At 39.7% G+C, this 25,976-nt stretch overlaps 2 protein-coding genes across 11 annotated transcripts in view; one reads left to right on the plus strand and one right to left on the minus strand.

The window, feature by feature from the left end:
• TDRD1 (tudor domain containing 1) overlaps positions 1-3,459 on the minus strand; it is a 74,590-nt gene extending 71,131 nt beyond the window's left edge. For 3 of the 4 annotated variants that reach the window (XM_063617468.1, XM_063617467.1, XM_063617463.1), the window contains exon 1: positions 3,355-3,459. The gene's annotated coding sequence lies outside the window, so the exon portion shown is untranslated. Of the gene's footprint in view, positions 1-3,327 lie in introns of all 4 variants that reach the window. The other variant, XM_055248538.2, reaches the window with a different exon arrangement.
• Positions 3,460-8,178: 4,719 nt separating this feature from the next.
• CCDC186 (coiled-coil domain containing 186) overlaps positions 8,179-25,976 on the plus strand; it is a 53,619-nt gene continuing 35,821 nt past the window's right edge. For 2 of the 7 annotated variants that reach the window (XM_063617588.1, XM_063617592.1), the window contains exons 1-4: positions 9,544-9,639; positions 19,003-19,155; positions 19,357-20,049; positions 25,008-25,134. In XM_063617588.1, the coding sequence (XP_063473658.1) occupies positions 19,418-20,049; positions 25,008-25,134 (759 nt within the window). In that variant the 5' untranslated portion in view covers positions 9,544-9,639; positions 19,003-19,155; positions 19,357-19,417. Of the gene's footprint in view, positions 8,430-8,560; positions 8,766-9,514; positions 9,640-19,002; positions 19,156-19,356; positions 20,054-25,007; positions 25,135-25,976 lie in introns of those variants that run through there. The other 5 variants (XM_055248577.2, XM_055248566.2, XM_055248594.2 and 2 more) reach the window with 5 other exon arrangements.

Genomic DNA, 25,976 nt, shown 5'->3' on the forward strand with positions numbered 1-25,976 from the left:
AGAGCAACACTCAGCCTCAAAAAAAAAAGATATTCGTATGATAAAAACTATTTTAAATGCACTATTGCACTGTTTTCATGCCAACCTGGACAGAGAAAATGACACTTGCTGTCTGAAATGACATCTGGCAGTCTTAAGTGAAGAAGCACATCAGGCTATGAGGTTTACTGAAATTTAACAACAAAACTTCATGTCTCACAACGATTCCTCCAAAATCCAAAAATTAGTAAATATATTTGACTTTAGAAGCAACATCCGCGTTAGACTCACGATAAAGTTTAAGTAGCAAATAAAGAGGCTTTTTACTTAAAAGAAGGTCCACCCTATTTGGAGAATGTTTGAAGGACTCATCCTATTTAGGAATTTTCGTTAAACACCCAGGGCAAATAGACATCTACACCTGTTCTGGGACCACAAACTTCTTGTTTCCTTTCATTCGGGACAGCCAATTGTGCCGCAGTGTTTTTTGTAAAATGGTTCCCCTTCCCAGCTGTTGCTGCCCTGTGACCACAACCTTTCAAAAACATCTGAGACTCTTATACTGACATGACTCTCATAATGGAACACAAGATTCCAGACACGGGTTGGCAGCCCGTCAACAGCAAAGTCAGGATGTCCCTAAGTTTGAACACTACTATTTATGCATTAACTTTTGGAGCAGGTGGCCAGTACTACTGTGAATCCAGATAAAACATTCAGTCACCTAAAACCTTTTGGAATTTATTTTCAAATATGTAATTATCATACCATTACATGGACTTTGATTTCTTTGATTTACAGTTCTATGAATGTAACGCAGGCATAGATTTAGGCAGCCACCACAACTGGGATATAGAATAGGCTTTTAAGGGTGAATTTTTTTTTTTTTTTGATATGTTGTCTCGCTCTGTCACCCAGAATGGAGTGCAGCAGCACGATCTCCGGCTCACTGCAACCTCTGCATCCTGGGTTCAAACAATTCTCCTGCCCCAGCCTCCCAAGTAGCTGGGACTACAGGCATGCCCCACCACGCCCGGCTAATTTTTGTATTTTTAGTAGAGACGGGGTTTCACCAGACTGGTCTCAAACTCCTAACCTCAGGTGATTCGCCCACCTGGGCCTCCCAAAGTGCTGGAATTACAGGTGTGAGCCACCACACTTGGCCGTGAATTTTTAACATTACAAAACACCAGTAAGACTTAGCATCTATTCCTACTTGGTTTCATCCTGTGTCAACCACTGGGAGTATCTGAATCACAAGTAGGCAGGCCCAATGGCATAATACTGTGATTCCCAACCTCAGGCCTTAGACTTGATACCTAGGTAAACAAATGTGACAGATTATTGCTGCACAGGCCCTGAAGCCACATGGGCTAACCTCACCCAGTTTTAAAACAATTTCCCCTATATACAGTCTACTATTTTTACATGCTACTAGTGATAAATAAAAATATATTTAATCATTCTGGAATCCACAGTAATTACATGTTGATTCAGCTAACATAAAAGGTTAACTAGAAGGGTCTCAACATTTCTTTATGTTAAAGAGTACCTCATTTTCTTAGAATTAGGAATCACTGATGTACTAAAAGAGTAGTGGACTGAAAGTGACTCATTTCTATAGTTGTACAGGCAAAAATGAGGGCTCGGTTTTCTAGATCTCTTTGTTCTGTACTTCACGCTTTGAACCCAGTAAGACCTGAAGCTCCCTAAGGGTAGACCCTCTCTTTTCTTTGGAATCCTACCGGTCCTCCCTGATGTTGCTGGGGGCTTCCTAAGATACACTATGAATAGTGGGGTAAGTCATTTCTTTTCCCTCTAGGATACCACAGGCTAGAGTTCTTTTAACAACAAAAGTGCATGCAGAGACACTCAGCTGTCATTTTTTTCCTTCTCTGATGTTTGCTTTTGTCTTCCTGGCAACCCCATGTATTCTGCAAGAACCATTCTACTCAAAGAAAACACTCCGGTTTTGGCTGGGCGCTGTGGCTCACGCCTGTAATCCCAACACTTTGGAGGCTGAGGTGGGTGGATCACCTGAGGTGAGGAGTTTGAGACCAGCCTGGCCAACATGGTGAAACCCTGTCTCTACTAAAAATACAAAAATTAGCAGGGCGTGGTGGCTGGCCTGTAATCCCAGCTACTCGGGAGGCTGAGGCTGGAGAATCGCTTGAACTCGGGAGGCAGAGGCTGCAGTGAGCTGGGATCGCGACATTGCACTCCAGCCTGGGCAACAAGAGTGAAACTCTGTCTCAAAGAACAAACAAAAACAAAAAAAAACCACTCCGGTTTTAAACAGACAAAACGCAACGGTTCGGTAAAGCATGAGCTCTTAAGTCAGCCAGGTAAGTCTCGTCTTCCTCATTTAGCCATGCTATCTTGGGCAAATCACTTCATCTTTCTAGGACTCAGCGACTCTAAAATGCAGAGGGCAGTAGTTAACTTCCTCACAAATCCTAATCACGAGAATTAAATGAGAGACGAAGTAAATCAGCACAGTGGCTAGTACTTCCTAAGGGCTTAAAGAGCAGCTATTATTTCTGCTTTAGTTTTACACCACTCCTACAAGCACAAAATTTCTTCCATTCCTGTGGAACCAGCTTGCAGGCTTAAGATGAAAATAATTTGAGGACTAAAGTATTTTTATTTCGTTATTCCTACAGATAAACAAGGGAGACGTGGGAAGTTGGAATAACTTACCAAACCACCCAGGGCCAGCACCTTACACAGTTTAGATGAAAACGCAGGTCAGACTCCACGGCCTTGGATTTAAGCATACAGCACCGTGCTGCCTCACTAAGAAGCTGGAAGCATCAGCTCCCTTAGTTCAAAAGCCCAGCAGGGCTAACGTATTTATAGCAAGGACCCTAGGGCCCGGAAAAGCTATTGGCACACAACAGGCACTCCTTAAACAAACCAGCGTCAGCTGACCCACATCTAAGTAAATGCCCTAGCGCATCTTCCTTTCCTATAGGAGGAAAGTAGGGGAAAAAAAGTCTAGTAGGTGTTAATATTGTTTGTATCGTAATTTTTAGTCAAACGAAGGCACCGAATCCACATGCAAGTTTCTCTTAGAGAGAAAGTGAACGTTTGCATTTGAAGGAGTGATGCCCGGAAGCGCTATTTCCAAACTCATAGAGAATCCTCCCACACCAAACCCTCCAACCTTAGACCTGCCCTTCGCAGCCAACGTTCCAAGTCTCCTCTCTCCACTTCCAGGGCCCTTGTACCCGCTCAACGCCTAACCTCAACGTCCAGCGCCCAACGTCTGGCCCCCAACGACCGAACCCTTCTCCCTTCCCCTTCATGCAGGCCCTCTCCCTCCCCTATACGCCTGGGAACCCTGACCTGGAAAGAGGCAAGAGGACCGCGGACCCGAACCTGTCTCTGCGGCCTGGCAGTGGTGGCGACTGCGGATGCTGGGAGCCCCGCCGCCTGGGATGCGCCCGGCACTCCCCTCGCCTCCAATCCCTAGTGCGCCCTCCTGGCTCCAGCGCACGCCTGCGCACTCCGCGTCCACGTGCAACTCAATGTGTCCACGTGCAACTCAATGTGCCCACGTGCTCCCTCCGCCTTACCCGGAAGCAGTTTGTGCTCTAGTTGCAGGCTCAAAAAGTTCCTTTGCAGAAACTTTTATTTTGTTCTAGCTTCTCCTAGAAAGATGTCTCTGGCGACACCTTCGACAAATTTTGGGTGCAAAGATGCAGACTTTGTCTTCTCGAAGGTCACTTGGGGCGCTGTAGCCACTTAAAGGTCTTCCAAGGTTTTCCAAATGAATCAACTGCCTCTGCCTGGTCTTGGAAACAAAACACACACGCTCTCATGCTTTTTTTCTTCTTCCTGACTGAGGGCATGTGATTATACCTGTTGGTGTTACCTAAAGACAAGCTTTTTAAGTTTGGTTTTTTGGTTTTTTTTTTGTTTTTTGTTTTTGCTATGGATCTTTTCTAACAATTTCATAAGGAAACCCTTGTGTACCTATCATCTAGTTTTTACCTTATCAATTCATGGTTAATCTTGTCTACATCTGCAACCCACGCACTCTTCGGGCAATGTTTTGAAGCAAATCGGAGAATTGTAAATGTGAGACAAAGTAGCGAACGTCCGCTTCTGGCCCCCAGCATAGTCCTCCCTCACTGTGAAAAAGCCATGTTTGTTCATTGTGTTTGTCAGCATTTCAGACCCCCTGACTTAGTAACATCCTCAGCCCTCCAGAAGAATGCCTTGAAGACTGCGTAAGCAGGATAGAATTCCGGTTCCCACCTCTCAGAATCACTGCATTTTTAGAAAAGATACCTTCAGAGATTTAGCCCTTGCCTTTTTCTGTACATAATGGACGAGATTAATGATGATGCCTAGACTTACTCTCGCACCCAAACTTTGAAAAGATTTTGATCTTATATAGCTTCTGGGCACTTTTAATGTAACCCCTGGGTAGAACCTCTACCACCTAATATTTAAAGTGTGCTGACCCACTGCTTTAGAGTAGTTTAACAGAAATTCTCTGGGATCTCCCCGGTTGCAGTCCTCGGTAAGACTCTGAATAAAACTAACTTCACTAACTTCAATTCTTTAAAAGCCTGATTTTTTTTTCTTTAGTTGATGTATCTTTTAAATTTATTTTTTAGAGCAGTTTCAGATTTACAGAATAGTGAAATGAAAGTGCTGACTGGGTGCGGTGGCTCATGCCTGTAATCCCAGCACTTTGGGAGGCCGAGGCGGGCAGATCCCTTGAGGTCTGGAGTTTGAGACCAGCCTGGCCAACATGGTGAAACCCTGTCTCTACTCAAAATAAAAAAATTTTAAAAAATTAGCTGGGTGTGGTGGCGGGCGCCTGTAATCCCAGCTACTTGTGAAACTAAGGCAGGAGAATCGCCTGCACCCAGGAGGCAGAGGTTTCACCGAGCCAAGATCACTGCCACTGCACTCCAGCCTGGGCAATAGAGCGAGACTGTCTCAAAAAAAAAAAGAAAGAAAGAAAGAAAAAGGGAAAGAAAAGAAAGTGCTGTACAGTTCTGACAGAAGCCACATCGTTCCCCCTATTATTAGCATGGTCTGTTAGCATGATACATTTGTTACAATTAAGGAACCAAGGAACCAACATTGATACATTATTAACTAAAGCCCATCTTTTTGATTTCCTTCGTTTTTACATACTGTCCCTTTTCTGATGCAAGATCTCATCAGGATATCATATTACATTTAGTTTTCATGGATCCTTAGGCTCTTCTTGGCCATGGGACTTCCTTAGACTTTGTTTTGATGACCTTGACGTCAAGTTTCCAGGAGTACTCTCAGGCCTTTTCTAGGATGCCCTACTTTTGGAATTTGTCTGATGTTTTTCTGCTGGTAGGAAAGGAGTTATGGGTTATTGGAAGGAAGACCACAGAGGTAAAAATGCCATTTTTATTGCATCATATCAAGCGTACATCCTATGAATAGGATTATGACAATTGATGTAGGATTTGGTCATCTGGCTGTGGTAGTGTTTGTTGGGTCTTTCTACTATAGTCTTTTTTTTCCCTTCCTTTTTCATACTATACACTTTGGAAGGAAGCTATTATTTGAAGCCCACATTTAAGGAGTAGGGAGTTATGTTGTCCCTCTTTGAGGATGCAGTATCTGCAGAAATTATTTGAAATTTTTCTGTATGGGAGATTTGTCTCTTCTCCATTTACTAATTTAATAATGGACTCATGGATATTTATTTTATACTTTTATAATCCAAAACTACTGTATTTCCTTGCTCAGATTTTTCCAGCTTTGGCCACAGGGAGCTCTTTCAGTTGGTTTCTGTTCTTTCACATACTATCATCAGGTGGTATTTTGTTTGTTAAGCACTTTATTACTTTCCAGGATATTGTATCTTTTCATCCAAAAATATTGTAAGTGGGTGTCTTTAAGAGATTACCACTTTTAAGTAACATCACCAAAACTTATCCCAACTTCAAAAACAATAATTTCTCTTGCTTTCCTTTCCTTTCTCCTTTCCTCTCCTTTCCTTTCTTTCTGACAGGGTCTTGCTCTGCCGCCCAGACTAGAGTGCAGTGGCACAGTCATAGCTCACTGCAGTCTTGAACTGCTGGACTCAAGCCATCACCCCGCCTCAGTAGCTGGGATTACAAGTGTGAGCCATAGTGCCTGGCCATAATTTCTTAATATCATAAAATTAATATAAACATTTCCAGATACCTCAAATGTTATTTTTTTATTTTATTTTTAGAGATGGGATCCCACTGTGTTGCCCAGGCTGGTCTCAAACTCCTGAGCTCAAGCAGCCCACCTTGGCCTCCCAAAGTGCTGGGATTACAGGTGTGAGCCACCACACCCAGCCATTCAAATGTTATCTTAAATCGTTGATATGTTCAAATCAGTATCAAAACATCCTGTATTTGCACTCAGTGATATATTTTTAAAAGGGGTTTCTCTTTAAATCCTGTACTTCTCTTGCAATTTATTTATTACAGTAACTGCAGGGTTTTTTTTTCCATTCAATTTTGTTGATTGCATCCCCTGGCAGGAATACTTCACAGGTGGTGTTGTGCTTCTCTATTGTAGCATTTCAGAAAATACATAGTATGTAGTTGTTTCACTTTGGAGGATATTAAGATTGATCTAGTAGGTTCAAGTGGTGCAGCCCCATCCATCCATTACAATACGAAGCATCCTATCAGTTTTTCATCTAATGGTTCTAGATTCACAGATGATTACCTAGATCCATTATTTCATCAGGGTTTGCAAAATGGTGATCATCTATCTTTCTTTCTGCAATTATTACATGGAGTTCTATAGAGAAGAGCTTCCCCACATTGACTATTTGATTTACATTCAGTTTGCAACAGGAAAGGTAGGATGAATGCTTGATTCTTTACCTTTATCAGTTCTCAGATTATAATGACTTGTTGGCATCTTTCCAAGAGGGTCAATGACATTAAAAAAAATAAATACACTCACTGATTTTTTACATAATGCGTCTCAACCCGTTGCTGTTATTATCTTTGAATGCTAAATTTGTCCTGTTTGAGAAGTTGGGGCCTCTTTGAACTGCCTTCTGAGTCAGCCTTTGGGCATAGTTCATGTTATCTTTGCTTTTCTTCCTTGCTTTCTGCTACAACCAACATGTCCTAGGCTATCTTGAATATTTCTTGCCCCTACTGGGAATCAGCACTTAACCTCCAAGAGAAGCCAAGGTAACTTTTTTTGGGCAATGCTCTTTAGAGATGATAATCTGGGGAATAGGAGTGTGCAATGGGTTGGTCACTGTTCTAGGAGTTTCAGTGGACACACCTTCTTTTTTCATGAAAAAAAAGTACCATGAGTTAATTCTGATATTTGTAAATTCAAATATAGGATTGCAGAATTTCAATGTAATGTCTTTGGTTTATATTTGTATTTCTTTTCTCTTATGGTGAAAAACTTGGTTCACAAAGATATATTTATATACTTTATACTAATTATAAATTCAGAAATATTCAGAAATAGTAATACCAATGTTATTACTGACGAGTACTGAAAACAGCTTAAGGTTTCTTCAGTTTTTTCCCCTTGGATTGTCTCCCTAGGAAGGTTTGGTCGATTTATTGTTTTAAAGTCAAATCATTTATTTTCTATGACAAGACACTTTAACTGCAAAATGTGCTTCAATGTAGTACCTTCATTTAAGGAGGAGTGAGGTGCCATTACAGCTTCATGTGTGTGTTTTGCCAACAGTGTGGAAGACACTTAACAGAACAGTAGTAAGTTTTGCTTTACAAACTCTTACATTGCAGAATCGTCTGCATTAGCTATTTTCATTCATGAAATGTGTGTAAGTCCTAAACCAAAGAACATCGTTTCCCCGGACTGAGGAGGTTTGCAAAACCTCGAGAGACTGAACTGCTGACCTTCCTTCTCTGGGCCCGGCGAGGCAACTGTACCCAATACACTTTTTGTTGCCATGCTGCGTGCCAGGTTACTCAGCCGGGAGAGGACACTTCCTACCATCAATGCGCTCAGCCTGAAGCCAGAGACGAAGGCATCGACAGTTTATTATTAAACAATGGCAGCAGCGCCACGCTAAAGACACGAACGCGCTGCTATGGAACCCCCAGAGGTCTCCCCCAGGGCTGAATCGTCGACCTGGCAGGTAGCCTGCTCCAGCCGACTCCGCCCACGTAAGGTGCAAGGTTTACGCATCAGAGCCGGGAAGCCACAATTTCAAATTCTCTTTTATTGCTTTATGTCCCTGACTCATGCAGGCCAAAGGGTGAGGAGGAGTAATAGCCAACAAGAGCGTCCTGCAGAAAGAAAACAACCTGCGTGGGTCGGGAGGAGCTTAAAAGGAAGAACCCGACCAAGGGGCAGGAGACCCGTCTCTCCAGGTCGCTGAGGCGTGGGTGCCCAGCCAGGCGGAGTGGGGGGCGGGGCCTCCCGGGCCGCAAGGTGGGGCCTCCCGCGCCGCGAGGTGGGAGGTGAGCTCCGCCAGCCCAGCCCACTGCAGACAGGTTACCCAGGACCTCAAGGTGTGCTGCGTCACCCCGCCCGCGCTGCGCTGATTGGTTCCTCCAGGGAGCCCCCGCCCCCTCAGCCGTAACCGGGCCGGCTTCAGTGTCGCCGCCATCTTTGTTGATGTGTCAGCTCCGCAGGGATTTGGGGAAGCCGCGGCTGAGTGAGGCGTCGGCTGTGTTTCTCACCGCGGTCTTTTCCTCCCACTTTTGGCTGGTTGGACCCCGCTATGGAAAAGTTGGCTCCTGAGCCAGAGCTCCAGCAGCCTCGTTAGGGTGTGGCCTGAGGCTTGGATAAGTGGGGTGAGTGTCTGAGGGGCACTCGGGGCACACCGGGGAGTCGCGGTGGCGGTGCGGTGGGGCTGCCAACCTTCCGCTCCTTCCTTCACGTCCCAGGGCGGGGGCGAGGGCGAGTGCGAGTGCGAGGTCGAGGTCGAGCCGGCTCCCCACCTGGCTCCTTCGAGGGCGCGGAGGAAGGGGAGGGCTGGGGAACGGGTTTCAAGCCCTTTCCTCTCCCTGCCTTCCTACTTGGGTTCCGGGACCTTGGAGGTGGCGAAGAGGGGTCAGCGGGGGTCGTGGGGGCTGTGCCTCGAGAGCGTCTGAGTTGGAGCCCATTGCCTGGGCTGCGTGTGAACTGCAGCCAAGCCCCACTTGCTCGAGAATGTTTCCTAGACTCAATCGCCTATTTCGCTTTTCGTCTTAAGTTGACTATATGTGGGTGTTTTATATTTACTGTTGTGAAGACTTGTTACCCTCTTCCAAACACTTCCATTACTGTGATTCTAAGTTCCTTAGAAATGATTCTTTGGAGTGGTGGATACTGTTCTTTATGTTGTCTTTCAAGGACGTCAAGGCATTTCATAAACCTTGATTGGTAAGGAAGGGGTTTCAGATTTATATCTCCATCAGTAATGAAAAATGGCAAAAACAAAACAAAAATCCTTCCACATGTCCCTAAGTAGCAATCTTGGGAAACAGTGCAGGTGTGATTATTGCTTAGCTGTTAACAGTTTAACAACTTCAGCTAATATTCCCATCTTGATTTTGTTTAGAGGAAAAAGTCCTGGATTTCGAGTCAGAACATCTGGATTAGAATCCTACTTCTTTCACTTGATAATCTTGTTACCTGTGGGAATCAGAAGAGAGAATATAGTAAAAATACGCAGTACAGTCCCAGGTACTTGGCCGTTTTCTCTGCCTGTGTGTGTCATGTTCCTTTGATGCCCAGCTTTTTGTTTCTTCCAAAACGATAGGCCGGGTGTTGTCTTCTAAGGTGTGCAGTAAATCAGGGTTTCAAAAGGTGTGCTGGTAGTCATTCAGAAGAAATTAATCTGCTGTTATCTATTTAGGTATGCTAGTTGTGGGTGTGGCTTTCCCAACTATCAAGTACACCTTAATATTTACCGAGTGTTCATCTCGTGGGAAGGGTTCAGGTTCAAGAGAGATTGATAGTGAAACTGAACTATCTCTGTGTGTAATGTACACTACTGTTCCCTGTGTAACTTCAATTCTTTATCCAACATTACACAAAAAACAGTAATGATTGGCCAGATTGATTTTTCTTTTATTTTTGGTCTTTTCTTGTTATTTTTAATGCAGTGAAGATATTAGATCACGGATCTTGCAGTATTAAGAATTAAAACAACTTTTTACAGCATAATAGGCAAACGTATGATTACTGAAGATTCTCCCTGGAAATACATGGATTGTGTTTGTTTTTTAAAGGCCCTGTTAAATTCAGAATAACTGCATATAAACTTAAGGTTTCTTTAAACAGTGGAGATTCCATAGTGTGTCATTGGCTTTTGAGTCCTATTTATTGCTAACGGAAAGGATTGGCTGGTGTGTATCACAGTAACCACTCTAACCTTTTAGTTCCTTCACCCATAAACTAGAGAGTTGTCCTTTAGTGCTGTGCAGTGACAGCATAGCTGATGATGATTGCTTAGTATGTTCAGTTTAGAAACATCTATTTGCAGCTTTATGCTGACATCATGGAGTGAAGATAAAAGCATTGCAGTATACTGACTCTAGGGAAGAGGCAGTAGGTTGAAGCACAAAGCAGCTTTATTTGGAGATTTAGAAAATAATCTTTCCCTTTGAAGAAGGACTAGTAATCTGCACTAGTTTCTCAAATTCATGCAACAGTTTCGTGTTAAAGTAAGAATCCTTACCCTGAAATTTTTTTTCTTTTAGTAAAACTTAGGTTTTTCTTTTATCTCTACCTTAAAATAACTAAAGCTGGTTCTTCAATTTCTCATAAACATATCACTGAGTTTACAGTATTGCAAATGTTATACTTAGTATTCATTTTAGGGGCAGCAGTGAGATCATAGATAATTTAATCTATTGTTTCATACTACTTTGAACTTTCTTAGCTACTGAGATTTAAAAAATATTTGGGCTAAAAAGTAAAAAAAAGGAAAAATACTGAGATGAAGGGACAGTAGACACAAAGTGGAAATCAGCCCCAGCATAGTTTTGATTGGATTGTGAGTGTATTTTTTATTAACATTTGTCTATCATTAAGACACTTGAACTGATAGTTGTAGGATTATGTAGACTATGTAGTGTCTACCGCACTTAATACATAATCCCACAGTAGACTATCAGTTCATGTTTTTAATAAACTAGAGCATACCAAATTAACCAACTGTGGCCAAAGGTGTCTTCAAAATTTAAACATTAACCCAAACTTTTTAATGTAATGCAGGCTTATAACTTGAAAAAAAAATTTTTTTAAAGATATTGGCCTTCATTTTGTTTAGTTTTTTGAGACAAGATCTCAGTCTGTCACCCAGGCTGGAGTATAGTGGTATGATCATAATTCACTGTAGCCTTGAACTCCTGGGCTCAAGCAATCCTCCTGCCTTAGCCTCCTGAGTAGCTAGGACAACAGGCACAGGCCACCATGCTAATCTTTTTAATTAAAAAATGTATATTATTATTTTTTATAGACCAGGTCTTGCTATGTTTCCCAGGCTGGTCTCTTAATTCCTGGCTTCATTTGATCTTCCCATCTCGGCCTCCCAAAGTGCTGGTATTACAGGTGTGAGCCACCTGTAAAGGAAGGCCTGAGAGCCTTCCTTTTTGAAAAAGGAACTATGGGTCAGATTTTTTTTTTTACCTACTTTATTCGTTTTCAGATTTAGAAGAAAATTAGCTGATAATACTTTTTATGTTTTCTTAGACTCATTAAAGTGCAAGTGCAATCTTCAGATTAGATTTCTATATTAGTAGAAAGTTATTTCTGATAACTTTATGCTTTAGTATTTTAAAGTATTTATAGGAGATATGTAAAATTACCGAGCTGATATGACATATATGGTGTAACTTGATAATGTGAACTATGTGATGTGGCCACTGACCCTCTTTTTCATGGAATTTTGATGGACCATAATTTCTCTTTGTCCTGTTACCCTATTACAGGATTTGGTACTATTTGGGAGTTGGTAGAGGGTGGGGGTCTTGCTGCATCTATTGCTCAGGTCTTTTTTTTTTTTAAACATCTCTGTGTGTGTGTGTGTATGTGTGTGTGTGTGTGTGTGTGTGTCTGTGTGATATAATGCACATATCATATAGTTCTTGCCCTGAGTCTGGGTTGTAAAGCTAAACATACCCCCACAGGGATAAATAACCTTGGTCTCATAAAACAAACTTTTCAAGCTGGTGAACTAAAGGAAACTTTTTTATTCTAGTGCTATGTTTCACTTAAACTCAGTATATTACAGTTAAATTTGTGCCAACCATGGTGGCTCACATCTGTAATCACAGCACTTTTGGGGGGTTGAGGTGAGAAGATTGCTTGACGCCAGTAGTTTGAGATCACCCTGGGCAACATAGCAAGACTCCATCTCTACAAAACATTTTTAAAAATTAGCTGGGTTTGGTGGCATGTACTTTAGTCCCAGCTTCTTAGGAGGCTGAGGTAGGAGGATCAGTTGAGCCCAGGAATTTGAGGCTGCAAGTGACCTCTGACTGCACTCCAACCTGGGTGACAGAGCAAGACCCTGTCTCTAATAATAAAATAAAAAGTTAACTTTTACCCAAAAGCTTAACAGGATGTGACTACTTTAAAAGTTATTTCTTCTTTTTGTAGAAGTTATTTACAGTTTTTTTTTTGAAATAGCCCTCTTGGTTTTTATCTTTTAAAAGCAGAATTTGATCTGCATAAATTCACCTTGTATGAAACTTAAGTGTCAGATATTTTCATCATGTGAAACAACATTTTCATGTTTCTTACACAAGTTCTTTTCCATCCTATTATTCTGTTTTAAAAAAGCTAAGTTAAAAATATTAGCTGGGTATGGTGGCATGCACCTGTAGTCTTATCTACTTGGGAGGCTTAAGTGGGATGATTGCTTGAGCCCAGAAGTTTGAAGCTGCAGTGACCTATGGTTGAGTGACAGAATAAGACCCTGTTTCTAAACATAAATAAATAAGTAAATAGCTAGCTTTATCCAGAAAGTGTCTTTTGAAGTTAATTATTTATCAAAAGTCAGTTATTTGGGGGTTGTGAGCAGGTTACATTGAACTGTGTGGATGCGTTTTTGATTTGATTTTACTTCTGACATTAATTGCAATATCAAAATCTTGATAGAACTAGTCAGAAAGATGTTATTCTTTTGTTTATGCTGCTTCCAAGGTGTTTTTGGAGAAGACATAAAAACTCTTTTGATGTAAGTACTTTTCTTACAAAGGACAGTAAACCATTATATTGAAAAACAGGAGTGTTCTCAAGTTCAGTTTGCTTAATGGATATTACTTGAGAAGTGTACAACTGGTATTATTTAAGAATGGTATGGGCTGGGCGCGGGGGCTCATGCCTGTAATCTCAGCACTTTGGGAGGCTGAGGCCGGCGGATCGCTTGAGTTCAGGAGTTCAAGAGAGCCTGGCCAACATGGTGAAACCCCATCTTTACTAAAAATACAAAAATTAGCTGGGTGTGGTGGCACACCCCTGTAATCTCAGCTACTCGGGAGGCTGAGCGGGAGAATCGCTGGAACCCAGGAGGCAGAGGTTGCAGTGAGCCAAGATGGCACCACTGCATTCCAGCCTGGGTGACAGAGCGAGACTCCATCTTAAAGAAAGAAAAAAAAAAAGAATGGTACTACAGTTTATAATTTAAAAATTTATAGTCTGTGAATGAAGCCAAATTTCTCTTAATAGACTTAAAACACTTAGGCATTTCTTACTTAGCTTCTGATGGAGCCCTGGCAAACCTTAAAGTTAAAATACTGTAACATTAAATACTGTAGAATTCATAATACTTTAGTGTTTATTGGCAGTAAAACACGAAGAATAAAATGAGGATTTCTGTTTTATTCACTGCCATGTTCCCAACACCTAGAATAGTGCCTGCACATATTAATAGATGCTCAATATGTTTTTGGTAAAAATGAACATCTAGTTTGGAAATGTATTTCTTAGTACCTTTGTATGAGACTAGTTTGTTTGATAACCTGTTACTGAATATCTGTGAGTTTGTAATCGCCTGACAGTTTCTTGCCTGCTGCACAGAGGCAGTTTACTGAGATAGCAGTATTGCAATAGAGAAAGTTTTAATAAATGCAGAGCCAGCCAAGTAGTAGTAAGAAGTTAATTACTCAAACCAATCTCCCTGAAAATTAGGAGACTAGGGTTTTTTAAGGATGATTTGGTGGGCAGGGGGCTAGGGAATGGGGAATGCTGATTGGTTGGGTTGGGGATGACTCATAGGGGGTTGAAGCTGTCTTCTTGTGCCAAGTCTCAAGACCAGTTGAGCCAGTTTAGTGGTCCAGGTGGCAGGCACCAGCTGGTCCATCAAAATGCAGGGTCTGAAAAATACCTCGAACCAATCTTAGATTTTACAATAGTGATGTTATATATAGAGGCAATATTTGCAGTTTATCAAACCTAAATTTTTTGTTGTTTATACTGCTGACTAGAAAAACAGGAAATGGAACCAGAAGACAGTGTTTTCATTTACATGGCTCTTGTATGGAAATAATTTTGTAAAGATGTGAGTTCTTTCATTAAAAAATAAGTTCCAGAGTGGGTAATGGTTGACTTTAAGGCAAGTAAAAAATTGTTTCTTGACCAGTTGCCTACAGCTGATGAGCTCCAGTAAGAGCGAAACCAGTTCTCACCCACTGAAATGATTTCGAAGTGTGAATTGGTCCTGTAGTACTGTGTCAGAAACAGAAACAACTCTAAGGGAGAAAAAGTACTTGAGTTAAAAGGAATTTTGTGACTGTACTGTATTAAATACGATATTTCTCGTAATGAGTAAGAGTTGCTAAAAGGTATTGTAATCTATAATTGTAATTACTATATATAAATATATAAGTGTAAATTTGCTTTGTACAAGCACTTCTTTTTTAGAGACCAAGTCTCACTCTTGCTCAGGCTGGAGTGTGGTGGTGCCATCATAGCTCATTGCAGCTTTGAACTCCTGGACTCAAGTGATCCTCCCACCTCAGCTTTCTGAGTAGCTGGGACTACAGGTGCATGCCACCATGCCCAGCTAACTTTAACAAAGTTTTTTTTTTTACAGAGATTAGGTCTTGTTATGTTGCCCAGGCTGGTCTCAAACTCCTGGGCTCAATCAATCCTTCCACATCAGCCTTCCAAAGTGTAGGAATTACACACTGCACCCCCAGTGTACCAGCACTTCTTAAATTAAAATGATCTTGCGAACTAATGTCTTGTTTTACATCCTTTCCCTTTAGTCTACTCTTGCCATTCTATCCTTAGTAGCCTCGATGATGGCTCCCCTTTTACCCCATACCCCTCTCCCCCAAAAAAACTTGGACGGCAACCAAATTGGCCTGTATCAGTATTGTCAACTGGAGGCCTACATGAGGACTCAGCTGACTGTTTTTCTTCTGGTTAATTGTGGACATAATCAAGTTCGTTGCTTTTTCTCCCCATCTGCTACCACTCTTGTGCAGCTATTTATGGTGATGGCTTTGTTACATATATACACATAGACCTTTGTTAACCCCCTCCTTTTCCTTTGGCTGCCAAACAGTATTCATTTGAGCATCATCAGAAGGTGTGCAAGCACTTTGGGAGGCCGAGGTGGGTGGATCACGAGGTCCAGAGATTGAGACCATCCTGGCCAACATGGTGAAACCCCGTCTCTACTAAAAATACAAAAATTAGCTGGGCATGGTGGCTCGTGCCTGTAATCCCAGCTACTTGGGAGGCCGAGACAGGAGAATAGCTTGAACCAGGGAGTCGGAGGTTGCAGTGAGCTGAGATCGCACCACTGCACTCCAGTCTGGCAACAAAGCGAGACTCCATCTTAAAAAAAAAAAACCAGCTTGCAAGCTAAGTAGTTATCACATGCCAATTTACATGATTTTTCTAAAAGTCATGAGCATATTGCTGACAGAAGTCACAGAAAGTACTTGCCTTTTGAGGTTAATCTGAGTCTTCCTTAATTTACAGGAGGAGGATATGTAAAACATTCTAAGCTTAGGTAACCAAATAAACAGCTTTTTAAATCTAGATGAATATCCAGCAGGATGACCCGTTTTTGTTGTTCTATACTATCTTGCACATTGTCATCTTATAATCTGTTTTCCATCCACTGAATGCTGTTTGCTCCCTAGACCACTGTGTAGACCCAGTTGACCCCATCTTCATTTGTATAACCACTGAAGAGCATTTGCAAAAATGCATGTAAATGTAGTAGAGAATATGTTTGTTAGATTTATTATTACTATCATATTGCATGAGACTTAAGAGTTTGATTCAGTTCAGAGTGAGGTTCTATCTTCGTGCGAGTACGAAGATCATTTAAAAGGCCAAATGCTGCTTTTTCGAAAAGGTCACAAGAAAGGCTCTATGTGCTTGATTAGTATAAATGCCGTGTTTTTTAATTTACCCTGAGAGACTATTTTTGTACTTGTGATGAGAGAAAATTTGGAGGAAGATGTGACATTAGAATTGGTCCTTTAAACATAGACTTTAGATGGACCTAAGGGAAGAATATTCTAGTTGAGAACAAAGCCATTGAAATGTTAATACGCAAGTTGAAGGAATCTTTGAGTTAGACTGGTTGGGCTGGTAAAGTATAATGAAGTGCCAGGATTTCAGGAATGTGTTGAGAGATACGAATGGAAAAGTAGTAAAACTGGTTTACTGAGGAATCTTAAATCTGGGGTATAAACATGAAATGGTTTTATTTTTTCCTTACTGGATCTCCAGTCATACAGTGTAAAACACTCCTAACCTCTGTACCTTCCTCTGAAGTGCAGTCCTTTAAGAATCTCTTGGTCTGATGTAACTTTGCCGCCACTTTTGGTTACTACAAAAAACTTATTCCAGAAATTAAGACAGGTTCTAGCCATTTAAAAAAAAAAAAATGAAGTCACACACTCACTGTTTTCTCTGAAGAAAAGTTGAAGCTGTTCCCAGCTGCTTGGCATGAAGAGGTGTAATTTGACTCAAAGATGTGCTCCCTCTCCTTACTTTTTTTTTTTTTTTTGAGACGCAGGAGTGTAATGGCGTGATCTTGGCCCACTGCAACCGCCGCCTCATGGGTTCAAGCAATTCTCCTGTCTCAGCCTCCCAAGTAGCTGGGACTTCAGGCGGCCGCCACCACACCCAGCTAATTTTGTATTTTTAGTAGAGACGGGGTTTCACCGTCTTGGCCAGGCTGGTCTTGAACTCCTGACCTCATGATCCACCCTCCTTGGCCTCCCAAAGTGCTGGGATTACAGGCGTAAGCCACCACACCCAGCCTACAAGTTATATCTTAAAGTGAGTTACTTTGGGTGAGGTAATGTAGGTGGCAGTGCCTTTGTTTGAGAATTATTTTGTCCTAAATTTTGGAATACAGAGTACTTAAGAGGTCTTTTATTTACTCCATTTCTTTGTATTGTCTAAACCAAGCCCTTAATACTAGTGTGTGCTTTGGCTTGGTTATAAAATATCTGCAGCAAAATAATGATAATTTGGTTGTTTGGAAACATATTTATACAGAGAGGTAGAGTATTTAGGCCAGTGGCTATATTAGTTGATGCCCCAGAGGGCAGTCTAGAAATTAGCATATTTAGCAAACAAGCTGGTCTGCTTTTCCTTTCTTACACTTATTCCTCCCATTTTCAACATTCCTAGAATAATGTTTCTCAAATACTAGTGTTACCATTTCTGTGCTTACAGGCTTTAATTTAACAAATATTTGAGAACCCACTATGTGCTAGAAACTCTGCACTATAATTAAGTCTACAAGTCACTGTGATTTACTATGATTTGTTCTTAACAAAATTCACTCCTGCTTAGCCTTCTATGGAGTCTACCTGACCAGTCTTCTCTCTCTCTTTTCATCATCCTCTGATAACCACCTTTATCCCAGCCTGATGTAACCATGCATATTTTGTTATTTAAAAATTTAGTATATCTCTCCATTAGTTTTCAATTAGTTTATATCTCATGTATAAACTAGAGCTATTTTCCATTAGTATATCTCTCATCTGGAATTATTGCTCTGTTATTTCTGTCAAAACTATGATCTGTCCACTTTTTAATCTAACCTCACATGGTTTCAGTAACTCATTACCTTGTACATGCTTTGTTGATACCTGACAAAAGAAGTCAACAATTTTTTTTATCAAAATGGTGGAAATATTTCATAATTATGTGTTGTAGCATAATATTTGAAGATGACTAATTGTCATAAAATGGCTAGAATAGTAACCTCCATAAACAATATAAAAATCTATTCTAGGCCGGGTGCGGTGGCTCACCCCTGTAATCCCAGCAGTTTGGGAGGCCAAGGCAGGTGGATCACCTGAGGTCAGGAGTTTGAGACCAGCCTGGCCAACTTGGTGGAACCCTATCTCTTCCTAAAAATACAAAAAATTAGCCAGGCGTAGTGGTGGGCACCTGTATTCTCAGCTACTCGGGAGGCTGAGGCAGGAGAATTGCTGGAACCTGGGAGGCAGAGGTTGCAATGAGCCGAGATCTCACCATTGCACTCTATCCAGCCCGGGCAACAACAGTGAGACTCTCTCAAAAAAAAAAAAAAAAAAAAAAAAATATATATATATATATATATGTATATACACACACACACACACACATATACACACACACACACGTATATATATATATACGTATATATATACGTGTGTGTGTGTGTATGTATATATATATATACATTCTAACTTGGTCAAATTAATTTATTAAAGTTGCTTTTATTGACCTAGGCAGTGCATATGGGCTCCATTTTCTTTGTACTGGACATTGTTTTTTTTCCTGATGAGAATGTTTGAAAATCACCATGGTACTTCCTGGATTCCTGCCTGGATGAAAAACTAATTTCTACCAGGGATTCTTTACACCCTGACTTCATTATGTCTCAAATCTAGATCTCTGGGCTATAGGTAGTTGTGTCTTGTTATTTAGGTTTCCTTCTTAGTAAATTTTTATCTTCTTTAATGTGCGTTGTTTTGTTATCTTGGTTTGTGATTTCTAGTGCTTTTATTGGTGTATTATTTCTCCAGTATTTTCTTACAGATTTATGAGGTCGTCTTTTTTTCTTTACAGAGCTGAAGGAATTCTAAGCATTCTTTGGCACTCATCTTCTAGTTGCTAGCATTACTCCTTACCTAACATCTTATGGGGGTGATTGGAGAATGCCAGACTACAGCTGAAATTAATTAATGAAGTTGTTTGACTGAAATGAAGGAGGAAAGAGGTGTAAGTGGCCCTACTGCTTGTAGCTAGCCAGCTTGGGTTAGCTGTCCTAGTCCTTTTTCTTTTTTCTCAAGGACAGGCTTTTAAAGGAATTATTAGTGGTAAAATTTGTGGTGTTAGTTATTCCACATCACAGAGTGTGTGCAAGTTTGTATGGGGTTTTGGTTTAAAGTGGTTTTTAATTTTGATGTTTCAATTTCTTAGATGTAAAACGAAGATCAGGAGCAGATTTGAAGAATTACAAAGTGAATTGGTGCCAGTCAGCATGTCAGAGACAGACCACATAGCCTCTACTTCCTCTGATAAAAATGTTGGGAAAACACCTGAATTAAAGGAAGACTCATGCAACTTGTTTTCTGACAATGAAAGCAGCAAATTAGAAAATGAGTCCAAACTATTGTCATTAAACACTGATAAAACTTTATGTCAACCTAATGAGCATAATAATCGAATTGAAGCCCAGGAAAATTATATTCCAGATCATGGTGGAGGTGAGGATTCTTGTGCCAAAACAGACGTAGGCTCAGAAAATTCTGAACAAATAGCTAATTTTCCTAGTGGAAATTTTGCTAAACAAATTTCAAAAACAAATGAAACAGAACAGAAAGTAACACAAATATTGGTGGAATTAAGGTCATCTACATTTCCAGAATCAGCTAATGAAAAGACTTATTCAGAAAGCCCCTATGATACAGACTGCACCAAGAAATTTATTTCAAAAATAAAGAGCGTTTCAGCATCAGAGGATTTGTTGGAAGAAATAGAATCTGAGCTCTTATCTACGGAGTTTGCAGAACATCGAGTACCAAATGGAATGAATAAGGGAGAACGTGCATTAGTTCTGTTTGAAAAGTGTGTGCAAGATAAATATTTGCAGCAGGAACATATCATAAAAAAGTAAGTTTTTTATACCTTTAGGTTATTTTTTTTTCCCCACAGGGATTCGAGATAGAATTCTTTAAAGGAAAATATCATTTTGTTCATTTTTACTTCCACATTAGAATCATGCACATAGTAGTTGAACAATAAATGTATAGTTACTAAATGTGTGAGCAAATGTCAAGTTTTTCAAATATCTAAGTTTAATATGTTAAATAGTGTAAATGTATTAACGTGCTAGAAATTTTTATAGACAACTCAAATTTTTCACTTTTGAAAGAATGTAGAAGTATAATATTGTCAAAACTAAGAGAAACTCAAAAGGAAATGACAAGTCATAAAATTCCAAAACTTTTTCTTAAAATCTTCATTCTAAATTCATTGGTTTAAAACATTAAAATTTAAAGAACAGAATAATTGATTATCGTTCAGTAAATAAAAATATAGGTTTAGACTTCTTTTGGATTTGTGAAGTTCTGTTTTCATGATAGTTTAAAATTTACCATCTTAACCATTTTTATGTTTACATTTCAGTAGTGTTGTTATATATTCACACTGTTGGACAACCAATCTGCAGAACTTTTTTGAAACACTGTATTCGTTAAACAACAACACTATTTCTACTTGCCCTCAGTCCCTGTCAACCACCATTCTACTTTCTGTTGCTGAGTTTGACTACTCATGATACCTCATGTAGGTGAAATCATATACTTTTCATTTCATGACTGGCTTATTTCATTTAGCCTAATGTCCTCATTTATCCGTGTTGTAACATGTCAGAATTTCATTTCTTTTTAAGGCTGAATAATATTCCATTGTATGTAAACAAAACCACATTTTGTTTATTCATCCATTAATGGACATCTGGGTTCCTTCTGCTTTTTGGCTGTTGTTAATAATGCTACTGTGAACTTGGGTTTGCAAGTATCTCTTCAAGACTCCAAGGCCCTTCTTAATACTACCTCCAAACAAATGCCTGCTATTGTTATTCATATCCTTACTGTAATACTATATTATGTGAATAAACTGTATGCTTTTGTACTTGAACCATCAGTGCTGCTGCTATTCTTGCATTTTATAGGGTAACTTTCTCATTTTCCTGTAGGCTGTACCTATTCTTTTAGACCTTCCTCTTGAGATTATCTCTGATGCCTCTTCCCACTTTACTTAGATCTAGACTCTTACTACCACTTTCATACCTCCCTTATAAATTATGTTATACATTTAATAATAATAGCAGTAAACATGTATATGCTGATAATTATGTGCCTGGTATATTACATATATTAGTTCATGGATTCTTCACAAGAACTCTCTGTGACATATACTGTTATCCCCATTGTACAGATGAGTTACGTGAAGCACAGAGAGATAAAAAGTAACTTGTTCAAGGCCACATGCTAACAAATGCGAAGTTAAAATCTGAGCTTTGTTAGTGGAGCTTTAGAACTTTTTCCAAATACGGTTATTAGAAATGAACCAGTTACAAGTTGTTAAATTTACCTAAAAATATTAGGAATAGAGTAGAAAATTGGTTTCTTTTTTGCTTCATCCTGTCAGAACAGTGACAGAATGGGTGAGCAGAATAATCATAATTCTGATATCTGGTATTTGGAAGATACCCGTTGGCATTTGCCAGCTCTGTTGTCTTGGCCAAGTCAACCTCTTTGAGTGAAAGATTTTTCACCTTAGAGTGACAGTACTTACCTGATGGAATTGTTTGTGGACATAAGGACATTACACAAATGTCAGATGTTATTTTAAATCAAGGTTAATCTTTGGTTATACACATAATGTTTTTAATTCCAAATAAAATACTTTGTGATTCAGGTTAGCTCTAAAACAACTAGATTTTTTTCTTAATTTTTTCCTTCATCTAATTTTCTATGAAGAAAACTTCCTTTTACTTTCTTTGAAATTTTAATGAATACATCTATTTCCAAATATCTTTGTTTATACATTCCCTCATTTTTTCCCCAGCTTTATTGAAATATAACTGATAAAATTGTATATATTTAAAGAGTACAATGTGATGATTTGATATACATTGTGAAATGATTACCACAATCAAGTTAGTTAACACATCGGTCACATCACAGTTACCTTTGTGTGTGTGTGTGTGTGTGTGTGTGTGTGTGTGTGTGGTGAGAACATTTAAGATCTACTGTCTAAACAAATTTCAAGTATACAATATGATATTATTAACTGTTATCACCACGGAGTATATTAGATCCCCAGAACTTACTCATTTTATAACTGAGAAGTCTGTAGGCTTTGACCAACATCTCCCATTTTCCCTCGCCCCCTCTGCCGTGGCAAGCACCATTCTTCTCTTTATTTCTGTTCTTTGATTTTTGAACACATCAATATTACTGTCTAAGGTTCCAACCAAATTTTTTTTTTTTTGAGGTGGAATTGCGCTCTGTCACACAGGCTGAAGTGCAGTGGCGTGACCTCAGCTCACTGCAACCTCTGCCTCGTGGATTCAAGCAATTCTCCTACTTCAGGCTCCCAAGTAGCTGGGACTACAGGTGCCTACCACTACACCTGGCTAATTTTTGTATTTTTAGTAGAGACAGGGTTTCACCATGTTGGCCAGACTGGTCTTGAACTCCTGACCTCAAGTGATCTACCCGCCTCAGCCTCCCAAAGTTCTGGGATTATAGGCATGAGGCACTGCGCCTGGCCCAAAAATTCTTTATTTTATTTTTTTGAGATAGGGTCTTGCTCTCTTGCCCAAGCTGGGGTGTAGTGGGTGTGATCTCAGCTCACTGCAGCCTTAACCTCCTGTACTCAAGTTGTCCTCCCACCTCAGCATCCCAAGTAGCTTGGACAACAGGTGCGTACCACTATGCTCAGCTAATACTTTTGTGGTTTTTTTGGTTGTAGAGATGGGGTTTCATGATGTTGCCCAGGCTAGTCTGGAACTCCGGAGCTCAGGCGATCCACCCACACTGGCCTCCCAAAGTGCCAGGATTATAGGCATGCACCACTGTGCCCAGCCCAAAATTCTTTTTTTTTTTTTTTTTTTTTTGAGACGAAGTCTCGCTCTGTCGCCAGGCGGATCTCGGCTCACTGCCACCTCTCTCTGCTTCCCAGGTTCAAGTGATTCTCCTGCCTCAGCCTCCTGAGTAGCTGGCACTACAGGCACGCACTACCACACCCAGCTAATTTTTGTATTTTTAGTAGAGACGGGGTTTCACCATGTTTGCCAGGGTAGTCTCGGCTCTTGACCTCATGATCCACCCGCCTCCGCCTCCCAAAGTGCTGGGACCAAAATTCTTAATTAAGAACAGTTGTCTGTATCTAGAATATGCATTTGGCACATAAGTAACAAATTGAGTGTTGACTGCTTTTCACTTCCCCCTCCCTTTATTGTTCACTTGTGAACTATAGCCAGGACTCTTGTGTCTCAAGTAGTTTTCAGTAGCACATTGAGTATGCCTCACATAAATGATCTAAATTAAACCACTGTGTCATAAAAGGCTTGAATAAACATGCATATATTTGCCTTTTTTCTGAACATTTGTATGGTTGTTTCGTCACTGATTCCTAGGCTCAACTGTCACCTTCTCAGAGAGGCCTATCTGGACTACTTATCTAAAATAGCAGCCCAAGTCACTCTCTGGCTTTTCGCTCTCCTTTATTTTTCTTAATAGGATTTAATCACCAGCTGACATTTTATTATAATCTGGAGTCTATTTTTATTTTATCCCCTAGAATGTAAGTTCCACGAGGGCAGGGACTATTTGCTGACATATTTCCCACATAAAATAGATGCCGAGTAAGTACTGGTTAAGTTAATGAGTGATCTTCAAAGTAGAAGGTGGAAAGGCCTGGGGCTTTGGAATTATACCTGGATCCAAAACAAAATTCAAAGTTCAACTGCTTACTAGCTGTGTGACCCGGAACAAGTCTTAGGCTTCAGTTTTGCTTTGCTGTTAATATTTTTATTTTATTTTTAGAGACAAGGGTCTTTATTCTGTTGCCCAGGTAGGAGTGCAGTGGAGCTCACTGCAGCCTGGAACTCCTGGGATCAAGTGCTTTTCCTGGGACTCCTGGCATGAGCCATCATGCCTAACTAGTTTTTTTTTTTTTTTTTTAATTCATAAAACAGAAGTGATGGTAATAATTTCATACTTATTTTGAATCCTAAATGAAATGATACACTTTTTTAAATTAAAAAAGCTAAATTTAACCAATAGCAAATGTGCTTAATAAATGTTAGGTTACAGCTATTGCTATTAGTCCTAGAGTACTTGCTGTTAACTTTGTTAGGCATCTTACGTTTCTAAAAGCACTTTGCAGGCAGTTTTTGAGATTTTATTTCTGTTTTTCTAGGGGAATTCAAGATAATATTTCTGCTTAGATTTTATTTTGCTGTTTTACATTGACTGTACATTATAACTATTAGAATATCATTAAAATATTTTTAAAATCTGAAGCAAGACTTTTCAACTTTAGCAGTATTGCCATTTGGGGCCAGATTCTTGGTTGTTGTTGGAGTTGTCTTGTGCATTGTAGGATGTTTAGCAGCATCCCTGGCCTCCATCCACTAGATGCCAGTAGCAGCCCCTACCCCTGTTATGACAACCAAAAATATCTTCAGACAAATGCCTGGAAGGGCAAAATTGCCCATGGTTGAGAACTACTTATTTGAAGAGTGTCAATGCTGACAGGATTGGTGCATAATTGAAGTACCTGAAGGTATAAATTTGGAAGGGTGTGATTTTCATATATTTTGATTTGAAATATTCATATTTCTAGGGAAAAGTTAATAGCCTAATTGACCAGAGAATCTTTTGCAAAATATTATGTTTCACTATAAAATGATTTTTTAGGAATGTTAATTTATTAACATTATAATGAATAATTATAGATATCTGTACCCTAATCTGTAATGAAATTATATTCCACATATTATTTTATCTCCATTTTAAACTATGTTTTACATATACTGCCCTTTTTATATTTAGGTTAATTAAAGAAAATAAGAAGCATCAGGAGCTCTTCGTAGACATTTGTTCAGAAAAAGACAATTTAAGAGAAGAACTAAAGAAAAGAACAGAAACTGAGAAGCAGCATATGAACACAATTAAACAGGTAAAAAAGACAAAAATCTTCAAAGACCATACTTCAATTAATAAAATAAATACATTCTTGGCAGCTGATTGTGGCAGCTCATGCCTGTAATCGTAGCACTTTGGGAGGCCAAGGTGGGTGGATTACTTGAGCCCAGGAGTTTGAGACCAGCCTGGGCAACATGGTGAAACCCTGTCTCTACAAAAAAAAAAAAAATAGAAAATTAGCTGCATATGGTGGCATGCACCTGTAATCTCAGCTACTCAGGAGGCTAAGGTGAGTGGATCACTGGAGCCAGGGAGATTGAGGCTGCAGTGAGCCGAGATTGTGCCACTGTACTCCAGCCTGGGTGACAGAGTGAGACCTTGTCTCAAAAAAAAAAAAAAATTCTGAAAACTTGCATGTAAGTTGAAGTTCTATAAGGTAAATCATATTTTAAATGCAGAGAATTGCATGGCATTTAAACCATTCTCTTTTACAAAGTAGGACTCATAGCCTGATGTATTTCCTTTTATGTAAGTTTATTCTTATATGTGTGACTGCTGTACTACATATAGTAGAACATATTCTGTTATGTTCAAAATAAGCAAAAAGACGATTTGAGTTGACAGTCAACTAGACTGTTTTTGCCAACAGGGAGGAAGCAATAGAAATATAAAAGTTTATGTCTGGCATTAGGATGTTTTTAAGTTTATATTTTGGTATGGTTCCATTCTCAGTATGTTTAAAAACTACATTGTGAAGGCTAGCTGTCATACTTTAGATTGTATCTGGCTTACTGGCTTTCCTAGCCTGTCCTTTTCTTTCTTTTTTTTAATTTATTTTTTATTTTTTCATTGAGACAGAGTTTTGCTCTTGTCACC

The sequence above is a fragment of the Symphalangus syndactylus genome, chromosome 2 (assembly GCF_028878055.3).
Source record: "Symphalangus syndactylus isolate Jambi chromosome 2, NHGRI_mSymSyn1-v2.1_pri, whole genome shotgun sequence".
NCBI lineage: Eukaryota > Metazoa > Chordata > Mammalia > Primates > Hylobatidae > Symphalangus > Symphalangus syndactylus.